This window comes from Podarcis cretensis, assembly GCF_951804945.1.
Source record: "Podarcis cretensis genome assembly, chromosome: 9".
Lineage (NCBI taxonomy): Eukaryota > Metazoa > Chordata > Lepidosauria > Squamata > Lacertidae > Podarcis > Podarcis cretensis.
The window spans coordinates 61691305-61703971 of NC_137178.1; the positions used below are offsets into that span (position 1 = coordinate 61691305).

General features: G+C 41.7%; 1 protein-coding gene across 4 annotated transcripts in view; it reads right to left on the bottom strand.

Annotated features, from left to right (window-relative positions):
• Nucleotides 1–12667, bottom strand: part of NFXL1 (nuclear transcription factor, X-box binding like 1) — a 76033-nt gene that overhangs the window by 23063 nt on the left and 40303 nt on the right. For all 4 annotated transcript variants that reach the window (XM_079989667.1, XM_079989666.1, XM_079989668.1 and 1 more), the window contains 4 exons: nucleotides 11811–11970; nucleotides 10795–10886; nucleotides 9390–9411; nucleotides 144–284 (listed from right to left, as the gene is read on the bottom strand). In XM_079989667.1, the coding sequence (XP_079845793.1) occupies nucleotides 144–284; nucleotides 9390–9411; nucleotides 10795–10886; nucleotides 11811–11970 (415 nt within the window). The remainder of the gene's footprint in view (nucleotides 1–143; nucleotides 285–9389; nucleotides 9412–10794; nucleotides 10887–11810; nucleotides 11971–12667) is intronic.

Sequence of the window (12667 nt, forward strand, 5' to 3'; positions counted from 1 at the left end):
GCACACCCCTTGCCATTTAATATGGACAGTCAAAACTTACTGAACCATACACCAAAAACATTTAAAAGCATGTGAGCTGGCTGCATTTTGCAGCACCTGAGAGCAAGGTGTTTTTGCTGTGCTGCAAGAAAGGTCAAACTTACCTTATGGACATCATTGTTGCTATCTGTTTCAGTAACTTTATGGCATTCCTTTGTGCAAGTATGATTCTGGCAGTCAAGCAGCCTTCCACACAACCTTTTGCAGGAGTAGGGTCCCACAGCATGACATGCCAATGGACTCACCTGAAAGATGGAAGACAACTTGTATGGGGACCACTGTGGACAACTTTCAACAGTTTCCATAAAGTAAGAATTAAAACTTGACCATGGTCACATGGGCACAACAGAATTACGAAACAGCATATGAAAACTCCGTATCAATTCTGCTTTCGATAAGCATCCAAATCAGAACTAAAGATATTCCAGACAAGGCAGACAATCCATAATTCTCTCTCTCTCTTTTTGAGACAGAAGGAAAAGTACAGAAACATGCACAAACAGGAACCGGGGTGAACTTGACATTTAAGTAATGCTGACAATAATTGGACTCCTCAAAGGTTTTCCAAAGTGTGGCAGATATATTGCTGGAGATCAGTGATTATGATGAAATACACATTCTAGAGTTTGCCCTCTGATAACTTGTTTTGGTATAAGGTTGTATTCTTGGAAGCTGTGCAATTGAAACTCTGGAAAAATATTCCCTTCAAAACCGCCACTAGCTTAAAGGTAAAGGAACCCTGACCATTAGGTCCAGTCATGGCCGACACTGGGGTTGCGGCGCTCATCTCGCTTTATTGCCAAGGGAGCCGGCGTACAGCTTCCAGGTCATGTGGCCAGCATGACTAAGCCGCTTCTGGCGAACCAGAGCAGTGCACGGAAACGCCGTTTACCTTCCTGCCAGACTGGTACCCATTTATCTACTTGCACTTTGACGTGCTTTTGAACTGCTAGGTTGGCAGGAGCAGGGACCAAGCAACAGGAGCTCACCCCATCGCAGGGATTCGAACCGGCGACCTTCTGATCGACAAGTCCTAGGCTCTGTGGTTTAACCCACAGCGCCACCCACGTCCCATTATAGGTTTTAAAAGCCATAATAATACATGATAAAATAAGCTTGAACAAGCAAAATACAATTTCATACTTGTCTACTCAGAAGTAAGTCAAACTGAGTTCAGTTGGAGGTACTCCCAGGTAACTGTGTATAGGATTGCAGCCCTAGTTACAAACCTTAGCAACCACTATCCCATAAAATCCAGTAGATAACACAACATCCATCAGTTCAATTTGCCATTGTACAACTGAAACTTGTTCGTGTGGGATGATTCTGCATCAGGCAGTTAAGTCCAATCAGAATTAAGAAAATCCTCCAGATGTACACATTTGGGTATACATTGCCTCTTTTATCAGCTACATTCTTAAAAGTTTATATTCTAAAAAATCCAACAAAAACATGGCACTTGCAGCCTGTCTCTTCTCCAAGGATCTCAAGGCAGCATACATGCCCCTATTGCTATTATTAATTATTATTATTATTTATTACATTTTATACCTCCCTTTATCCAAGTATCACAGGGTAGTTTGCAATATAAAACAGAAAAACATAGTAACAAACAAAAACACCACCCCACAACACAGTTTAAAAGGCCAATGATTGTTTAATTAGCCAAAGGCCTAGAAGAAGATGAATGTTTAATGAAGGCGCCAGGCTGGGGAGAACATTCCACAAACTATCTTCTTTGGTAGGTAAAGCTGAGAAGTACAGTGGTGCCCCACAAGACGAATGCCTCGCAAGACGGAAAACCCGCTAGACAAAAGGGTTTTCCGTTTTGGAGGTGCTTCGCAAAACGAATTTCCTATGGGCTTGCTTCGCAAGACGAAAATGTCTTGCAAGTTCCTGCGGGGTTTTTTCCCCTTCCCCCCCCTTTTTCTAAGCCGCTAAGCCGCTTATCAGCTGATCCGCTAAGCCGCTTATCAGCTGATCCGCTAAGCCGCTTATCAGCTGATCCGCTAAGCCGCTTATCAGCTGATCCGCTAAACCGCTAATAGCGCTAATCCGCGAAGCTGTCAAAGGGCTTGCTTCGCAAGACGAAAAAACCGCAAGACGAAGAGACTCGTGGAACGGATTCTTTTCGTCTTGCGAGGCACCACTGTAGTGACTGTCCCAACCCAGTGGGTTTCAAGGTTTAGTGGATATTTGAACCTGGATTTCCCTGGTCCTAGTCTTATACCCTAATCATTACACCACACTGGCTTTCCAATTAATACCTACCTCTGTAATCGATGGGCATAGTGGATTTTTAAAAAATCACTCTATACAGTAGGGTTCTGCCAGGGGAAAATGTTCAGCTTATTTATTTAGCCCTACACTGGAGTAGGACAAGATGCTAAATCTACTTTGCTTAGACCTTGAGCAATGTGGCAGAAACTAACTTTGGGTTTTCTCCCATAAGGTTCCAGAAAACTTCTACATGTGCTTTTACTTTAGAGCATGTTTACACAGCTTGCGTGTTAAGAAACATGCTGAAAAGCCATGAGTAGATATTGAACCACAGCTCCTGGAACATACAGGTGAGAAAGCTTGAAGCATCAATTGCATTGTCTCAGGAACACGTAGCTCAGCCTTCCCCAAAATGGTGCCCTCCATATATTGTACTGTAATGGCCACCATCCTTAACCATTGGCCATGATGTGTGGGGTCAATGGAAGGGCACCAGTTTGGAGTAGACTGTAGAGGGGTCTAAGGAGGAGGTAAAATAGAGAAATCAAGTCACGGAAGGAGCTACACAAAACTCTCCTGTTAAAAATAAATAAATTACGTTGTAACTAGATGGCTGGCTTGCTACAAACCACATCTGCAATTCCACTCATAATCTGCTTTTTAGTCAGAGAATTGTGTACAGTCACATCCACCAAGAGCACAAGCAACTGGGCTGTGTAAGACTTTCTGCTGTTAGCTTCTAACACCAAATCCATTTCCATGCCTGAAAGAACAGCATGTAAGGAATGCTTTGAAGTTCCAGTATCTTCTGCTTAGCTGCAATTTCTTCAAATTATTACTTCCGCTAAAAACAAACATTTTCACAAATCCAAAACATCAAGGTAACTCACAGAAGGATGATAAGAGGTAGAACAGAGGAACCAGCCAACATCCATTTAGGGAGAGGTGAGAATTAGCAACAACACTGAAGAAAATGTTTCCTTCAGGAGACACGTTGCAGGGGGAAAAACCCCACGTTCATCTAAATAATACATCCTCCTCCAATATAAATTTATATGTTCCTCTTTCACCAAACATTAGGCTTGTTATAAGCTAACGGCACTGGCAGTGAAAGGTGAAAACAAAATGAAGTCAGAAACTCTTGGACTTTATGTCAAATTAGGGGGGGGAGGGAGAGAAGAACCATATAAAAATACGTTACTGCGTACTTTTTAAAAAAGACTTAAGTTTCCATTCCAAAATTTGGGTTTACCTTGAGATACAAATTAAGTTCCTGGTTTCCTTACGAAGAAACTTGAAATGCTAGATGGACAGCAACTTCAAGTGCAAGGGGTGTGGTTCAAGGTGTCTGAGTAACCAAGGGCCAGACAAAGGCCTCGAGAGTCACTTTTGGTTCCTGGACCTGATGTGTCAATAAAGGTAAAGGGGTAAAGGGACCTCTGACCATTAGGGGTCCAGTCGTGACCGACTCTGGGGTTGTGGCGCTCATCTCGCTTTATTGGCCGAGGGAGCCGGCGTACAGCTTCCGGGTCATGTGGCCAGCATGACCAAACCGCTTCTGGCGAACCAGAGCAGCGCACGGAAACGCCATTTACCTTCCCGCTGGAGCAGTACCTATTTATCTACTTGCACTTTTTGGTGTGCTTTTGAACTTCTAGGTTGGCAGGAGCAGGGACTGAGCAACGGGAGCTCACCCCGTCGCGGGGATTCGAACCGCCAACCTTCTGATCTAGGCTCTGTGGTTTAACCCACAGCACCACCCGTATCATAACCCCTGACATAATGCTTAGTAATGCAACATCATCTCATTGCAAGCTTTCCTGCACCTTCTTGTCACAGACTGGCTGGATGCAGAGCAGTGGTGTGAGGCAACAGCTGAGGAACCCCCAGGGGAAGAAGGCTCAGAGCCAGAGGATTGGTGTCGGAACAACAATAAGAGGGAGAAGAGGGAGCAGACAGACCGGAGGAAGTGTCAGAAGCTGAAGAGGTAATAGGGTTTAGTGAGCAAGAAGGGGCTGAATCAGAGGTGGAGGCTAGAAAGGGGGGGGGGTCAAGAGGCAGAATGGAGGCAGGCAGCTCCCCCCTCGTCTCCCATGAGGAGGGTGGAGCAAAAAGAAGCAATGCAAAGGAGCCTCAGGTTGCTGGGGAAGGACCCAGGGAAGGAGTCTAAGAGAGTGGTGGGAAGGTGGGGACCTTCAGTCCTTGCGACTGCCTCACTGAGGCAAGACCTTTGGGGAAGAGTTGCTGGGGTCACGAAGCCTGCATTGATTTGGTTTCTTTGAATAAAGAGCTAACTTCACAGACAATAGTGGTTGGGGGTTTTTCCTGGCCTTCAGCTGACACCTCTCCACTTAAATGGTCATTTGTAAAATCTGGAAACTAACAACACGTCACATATTTAATATTACTAAATACTACCAGGTGAAGAAAAAGGACGAAACGTAACACTACTGTTTTTTGCAACAGCCACACATTGGCTGCAACAACGTATTGGAGTCAGCATCCTGGAACACGCTCAGAAGTTTGAATTAAAACATCACTCAGAATAGCTTTTCAGCTAACGAACAAAAAGCCTGGCTCTATATAAGCAGCAGGATAGCAAGAATAATCCTATTATAATGAGAAAGCAGTATAAAAAATGACTTCTACTGGAATGTTTACAGCCTAACATTGAAATTTACTGTGCCAGCAAATTGTTCTGAAAAGATGTGAAATTAATGGCATTTCAGCATGATATTACAACACAAGTGTTCAGGAATGGGGAATAATGTATGCAAACTAGATAGCATGTTACTGAAGTGTAGCTTTTTTGTTGTTTGAAATGGACAAGGGCGGCTACAGTTTTGGCACCTATTTCTGCATAAAGACTACAACTCCCATCATCCTTGAATATTGGTCACGCCGGCTGGGGCTGATGAGAGCTGTAATTCAGCAACATCTGGAGGGCACCATGTTGGTTATCCCTGCTTGAAATACTGGTGATGTCACAGCAAAACAGAAGCAGAGAAGAAGAAATGTAATGTCCTGAAAATGTGAACTCACTGGAGGAAAAGACAAGCAATGGAAAAGAGGGAGCAGCAAAAGGAAACACATCAAAATCATGACCAGAACAAGGAAGATGAACAACAGAAGGTAGAACAGGTGTTAAAGAGGATGGAGATGAGAAATCAGAAGATACAAAATAAGCTTGCTGCTATTATCCAGACGAATGCTAATTTTAAGTCTTAGTAGGAGGGGGAGAGAGGGAGAGAGAGAGAGAAGGGAGATGAAGGCTTCAATCAAGATGGCAGTGGAAAGGTTACAGTGGTACCTTGGGTTACATACGCTTCAGGTTACAGACTCTGCTAACCCAGAAATAGTGCTTCAGGTTAAGAACTTTACTTCAGGATGAGAACAGAAATCGTGCTCCGGCGGCATGGCAGCAGGAGGCCCCATTAGCTAAAGTGGTGCTTCAGGTTAAAAACAGTTTCAGGTTAAGTACAGACCTCCGGAACGAATTAAGTACTTAACCCGAGGTACCACTGTATAAGGATCACACACTTATGGAGGATTGTAACAGAACCAAAAGACAAAAGAAGGAAGAATGTGCAAGGTAATGAATACAGAGGTAGCAGTTTAGCAATACTTGGCTCTAGTGACAAATTAGCTGTAAATCACAATCTAGAATGATAAGTTTTTTCAAGGTTGTGCAAACTTCCCCCGATTTTATAAAAGTTCCCAGATTCCCTTATGTATATCTATATTTACACTGGAATAACTGACACAGAGATGAGTCAACCACAGTTATGTATTTGATGTTAAACTTTTTCAAAACATTGCAATTGCCAATATGGTCTGCACTGCATGTTATGTCTTCTCCTTCTTGTTTGTATGTTTGTGTAACAGAAAAGTAATTAAAAAAACATGAAGTTTCTTGCTGAAGTCTGGAATAAAAATGAAAGGCCACACTCTGTGCCAAGAAATGTAAACAACATTGAACAAGAAAGTAGTCTGAGGCTATCTAGCTAAGAAATATACAACTCATTTCTTTCCCTTGTACCAAGAAGGGCTTTTTAAAAACCTGCATTTTTAAAAGTATAAATTTAGAAAATAAGTTAGTCAAACCCCACTAAGTTGATATGCACACTATTATACATCTATGAGAAATTGGGTTTTTGACCAAATCAAAATTAAAAGCAACTACCATGGAAGCAAAGCATCCCCTCTGGCAGCATTTATGATTTGGTAATTTCATTACTGGCTTATAGGCCGATAATAAAATTGGTATGCTTTCTTTGCATTCTTAGAAATCGGAAAATGAAGACGTTATAAACCAGCATCCTAAGAGGTGCAATTTATGCAAAAAAGGAAAATAAATCATAGGCATTTACAGAACATTAGAATTTGATAATAATTTCAATGTGATAGCAAAGTGACCCATAAAAAATCATAATTATGTAATCAAAATGTACTGAATCAAATGTTACTGTTAGTATTCATGGCATCCATGGGAAGCTATGTTGTAGTAGTTAAAATGACATCAAGATAGCTTGAGTCAGGTGAAACACACAGGTTCTTTGGTAGGAGAAAAATAGGAGTAAGAAAGGTGTAAGTTTCACCTAAGGATGGAGACAGATCTGAGTAACAGCTGAATATTATATTCTCTAATATGGATGGATGTTCCTTCTTCAAAACATCCGCAAGTGCAACCTGAACCCTGCCTTATACCTAACAGAGCCTGCTGCCTCCTCCCATCGTCCATTTTAAGACTATTTTCAGATGCAGACTCCATCAACAGCCAACTTTTTCCTCCCTTGTCTCAGTCTGTTTACCATCTATCCCGATGAAAAATTCTGGAGAACTTGAAAGTTTACATTATATTGTCTGCCTAATAAACACATTGCCTGAACACAGATTTTGAAATCTGTCTCATGAGTCAACACAGCTACCTTGACTTTCTCGACATGAATGGGGTAATAGGACAAGACTAGTAGGTCCATATCAATCCACCCACACTTGTTTGAAGATGAGCTTGTACACAAATAGTATTCTCTGTAGCGGACCAATGTAGATTACAACACTTGCAGACCCACTAACGTGACATTTAGAATACTAGCCTTCTAAGTGGCCGGTCAATTACTTTCAGACTGTTCCATCTAAGCATTTGTTTCAAAGCATGGAGTATTACATGACTTGAACAAAGCACAAGAGGATAAATGTTTTGTTTGAGTCCTACACATTAGCTGATGAGATCTAAAACATGATTTTAGATGTTATAGCCACATGGCATTCCTGAATTCACTTCCAGTAGAGATTAAGGAAATCTATTGCCTAAGCCAATACTAGTTTGTATTAAATAAACTTTCAGTTTTCTAAATTTCCCCAAGTCATCTGAAATCACATGGTCCACTGCTCAAAAGACTGCACAATTGTGCATAACTGTTAAGAGTTCACTTAAATTCATTTCTGTTACATTGGACTACTTGGAAGTCTAATAAATCACTCCTCCTAACAACTAATTGAGGTTGAGAGAGCTGCTGGCACTGTGGCCCAAATCAGGTAACTGAAAAACAAAAGGGGAATATCAGCATGCTTGGGAAGAACCTTAAGGCTTGCACAAACACAACACACACATTTTTTTGGGGGGGGGGGAATTGGGGGGGAGGGGAGAGAGAAGAACGAAACAACAACCCTTACACAATCCATTAATCATGTGATTAATCAGGGTGAGAAAAGAGTGGGGTGTCCTGATTGGAGGAAATACCTGGCTGGAACCCTGAACGGGAAACTCCATTAGGAAGGAGGATATATGACAATGTTTTAGTGAAGTCCTCACTTTTTTATCACAATTATGGTTTAGCTGAAACGCAATCTTACATTCATATAGGCTAACTCACCTGGCTTGCACAAACTGCATTGTGCAGAAGCCAGTAACGACTACTTCACCAGAACAAAAGCCTGTCAATCTCATTCTCATCACCTAAATGCATTTCAAAAAGGGACAGGGTTTTCATTTTAGCTCAACCATTCTGAGGTTTTGGCCTTTTTAAAGTTAAGACCTGTTTATATTTAATTTTACCGCTGAAATTGGTTTTATACTGTTAATTTTTCTTTTACCGTGCATGTTGTACTTTAACCACTTTTATGTTAACTACTGAAAGAACTTAACAAAATATACTTTAAAAATTAGTTGCACTTTTATAAAGTTGCCTCAAGAAATTTCATTTACGTACACACATTTTTAGGCTTCAGTAGCTATCACCACATCAGAATAAGTCGTGGTTCAAACTTGATACAATCTCTACGTTAACAATGAAAAAGTATAGATTTCCCCCCAAATTATTATTTTTCTAATGGATTTGTTGTGCCTAGATGGTCAAGTCACTTCTCCTCTGCACAAAAACCATAAATCCACTCAGATCTTCATTGTTTTGTAACTTCCCATAGAAAATTATTACCATTGCTTAATTCAAGACAGTGTTCATGCTTGTTTTCATTTATACTACCAAATGTTAAAATAACTTCAGACAAAGCTCTCAGATCACCACAGGGCCTCACTGTGTAACGTTCAGCTGAAAGTCATAACATCCCTGCCTTACAATTCGAGCTCTCATATTCTACTTTAGGCATCATACTAGCATAGGTGATAGTTAATATCAATTTACAAAACATATTTTGCAGATGTTCCTCAAACAGCCACAGAACGTATCAGGCCAGCGATATAAACTGCATGAGAAGAGATCGTTTAAACATTTCCAAACATTTTGGAAAAGCCATAAAATAGCAAGCGCTATAAAACCAGAGCTCATCCTAAATCATCCCAGTAAACACGAACAGAAGAGTATTTTGCCAGCATTCCACATTTCTTGAAATGCGATGTCAAAAGTTTAAAGTTTCATCAAGGTTAATAAGTAGTTCACTCTTATAAATTTCCTAAAACAATTTTGCAATAGTCTTGATAGAAATCCCAGCAGATCTCAAATGACAAAACAATTTGTCGCTTTCAGGAGGGAAAGCAGAATACTTCCAGTTGCAAACGAACCTCATGGCAAACCAATTAAACGCAAAGGCTTCATTTCGAAACCTCCGATTAAAACCAAATTATGCATTTTTCAGATTTACTCTGGAATACTACAGTTTTTATAACTCACCTCATGTTTCCCAAGGCATTGCCTGTAAATACACAAGAACAAAAAAAAAGGAAATAAATAAATAAAAGGCCAAACAATTTGAATATCACTCCCTGAATTAATCAACCACCTGAAATTCATTGGCCAATTAGAAGCTGCAAGTATGGCCATCAGAATGCGGCCATTTGTTACAATGTCAATTGAAAGAAAAGATGTGTTTTCTTCTAACAGTGAGCAATAGCTTTTACAGTACTAAGTAAATTGTAGTGATGGTTGACCCAGTTACATTCATAACTGGGCTCCCCACTCCAACCCAAAAAAAACCTTGGAAGGTGGTCTCTTGATAACCAAGAATGAGCTCCCAGTTATGTCACTGGAAGCACAACAGGGTCTGATTTCACACCCAAACTCGTTACATGGTGGCAGGCTCCAGTGTTGTAATTTCCTCTCCTCTTCCCAACTCCCTCAGGTGCAAGTACATCTGAGAAATTTAGAAAACTCTTATTTATTTACTTAGTCTACTTGTCCCTGGCATGCTACATAGACAGATGAAGGATTGGCCTGGGTTGTGGTGGGGGGCTGACACGGTATGGTCTGAAGGCAAAGGAGGCCACCACGATGCTGTAGCTAAGCGGGTCCGACTCTGGTCAGTATCTGGATGAGTGACCACCTGGGAACCACATGCACGCTCCCTTGGGATATATAACGGAAGAAAGGTGCGATAAATGTCATAAAAATAAATCTATTGTAGCTATCAGACAGATAAGTGAGCTGTTGGAGTGGTACTCTCTTTTGTTTAGTGAATAGAAAACTCTCAGATATACTTCGTGTGTATAAATATGCAACAAACGCAATTCACAGGTTGTGGGCAAAGTCCAGTAATGCTGAACTTTGCACACAACTTAGGCTCTCTCAAACAGGCACAATCCACTGGGAAGTTCTTCTGCGCAAGCTCCACCAAGTCAACACGAACTCTGCTGGATTACCGTGAGCAAATTTTGCAGCTGACCGCCAAACATGTACAGTCGTACCTTGGAAGTCGAACAAAATCCATTCCGGAAGTCTGTTTGACTTCCAAAACATTCGGAACCCAAAGTGCGGCTTCTGATTGGCTGCAGGAAGCTCCTGCAGCCAATCGGAAGCTGCCCCATTGGACATCTGGCTTCCAAAAATAGTTCGCAAACCGGAACAGTCACTTCCAGGTTTGTGGCGTTTGGAAGCCAAAACATTCGAGAACCAAACTATTTGAAAACCAAGGTATGACTGTACTAGACTACGGATCTCCAACTATTTAGTCTTTTTAACTGATCTGGCTTTACCTCTGGAAACAGCTTTAAAGAAAATGCATAACAGCAAGTCACAGCACAGGGCCATGCCACCTGAACACATAGAAATATGTCATTTCAAAGCATATTTTCATACTCACGTTGGAATAGGGACTTGACATGGAGGGCAAGGCAATGCTGTCTGAATAAATGTAGGCTCAGCTGACTGTTCCCAAGGGCCTGCTGGCTGATGCTGGGATGAAAGAAATTTGTTGTTATATAGCACATATTATAAAGGCTAAACATGCCTAAATGGTCTAGGGTTACTCATACCCCCAATCTCCACAAACATCCTTTACTTATTAGAACTCAACGCACCACAACCATTAAAGTCGTGAAAACCAATCACCAGTTCTTAATGATAGCAGTACGGCTGTGTCAGGCAGGAAATAGGCAGATCAAACATAAGGAGCATTCTTACCAGTTAGTTCCTTTAACAATCACAGCGAGAGACAAAGGAATGCATCTCTCTCCAGAAATGGCGTTGCTCCCAGTTAAGGTTCACCCCCCTCCATCCCCATTTATCTACGTCACTCCTACATCTGGTAATCTGAGCTTGTTGCCTCTGTGCTCTCTGTTCTATCACTCTCAAAGCCCATCTAGTCTTAGGTGAAGAGGGGGTCAGGAAAGCTGTCCAAGGACACTAAATCTGCCAGCTGTCTCTCTCCTGGTGTTTCCTCTTCTAGCTGTTCCTCACCCAGTTTTCCCCCTCTGGATTATGCTCCTCTGCAAATCACTGTTCTAAATCAATACTGACCTCCTGCCCTTGGGAAGGTTCAGAAAGGGGGGGAGGCTCCCACCATTCCTCCTCAGTCCAGCCCCTGACAGGCTGTCACTTTTGGAGGGGTTCCAGCAACATCTCAAGTGGGAAGATTATATGGAAGGGGATAATCACAGAATCATAGAGTTGGAAGGGACAGTGAGGATCATCTAGTCCAAGCCCCTTGCAATGCAGGAATCTTTTGCCTAAAGTGGGGCTTGAACCTCTGACCCTGAAATTAACACTCTCTTGCTCTGCCAGCGGAGCTATACCAACTGACTGATTCCTGTGGAATCAGAGCACTTCTCCCTGAAAGTGGTGACACTGCTATGGGGAGCAATCACATGGTTCTCTCACCGAACCAGTCTGTTTTACAAGTGCTTCATCATGGCAAGGAGCAGGGCAGGAGTGACCACACTTCTCAAAGGTTTTCTTGCAGGGCTGTCGGCAAGGAGGACAAGGGCCAAAGTGGCAGCTGTGTTTCTCTCGAGCAGGGTGATGGCAGGTAGGTGGCTGCCTAAAACGAAAACAGGAACTGTCAATTATTGCTACAAAAACTGGTTTATAGTCATTTATTTAACAAAACAACTTACTAGAACAAAAGAGCTCTAAGTGGTTTACAACAGCCGTATACACAGTTGCTTGCTTTGTGTATCTCTTTTCTAAACGTGTTATGCTCCAGGCATGATGGAATGAAAAGATACATAAGCATATCGCTATCCATATTATCTCCATAGAAAAGCAAATTTTAAAAAATGGTTTCATAACATTCATAATCAAGTAACCTATGAGAATAGCTCGGTTCTAGCGGGAGAAGAATAACTCATTTCTGGCTTAGGAGGCAGTAGCATCCAGAACGGCAGCAGGAGAATGAACTCTTAAAGAACCGCAGAGTCTATAGCAAGGACTAGGTGAAAACCTAGCCTACGTGGTAAACAGCAGCCAGCAAAGAAGCTCTCTCCTCTGGCAATGGTGATCGTATTTCACTACAGTTTACTTATAGAAAACAAATGAAAATAAAAGAAAGCAACAGACAAAACACACCGCTTCTCAATTGTTTTAAAATTAAAACAGTTAGATTTAGCAAGCTTTAAACTTACAACCATATTTTCAAATAAGTGTAGGATTTGTTGGGACAGATTCAAACATGCTTGGTAGATTGCCCACTCTATTAAATCACATGAGCTGGAGCATCCAGCCAAGGATGCACTTGT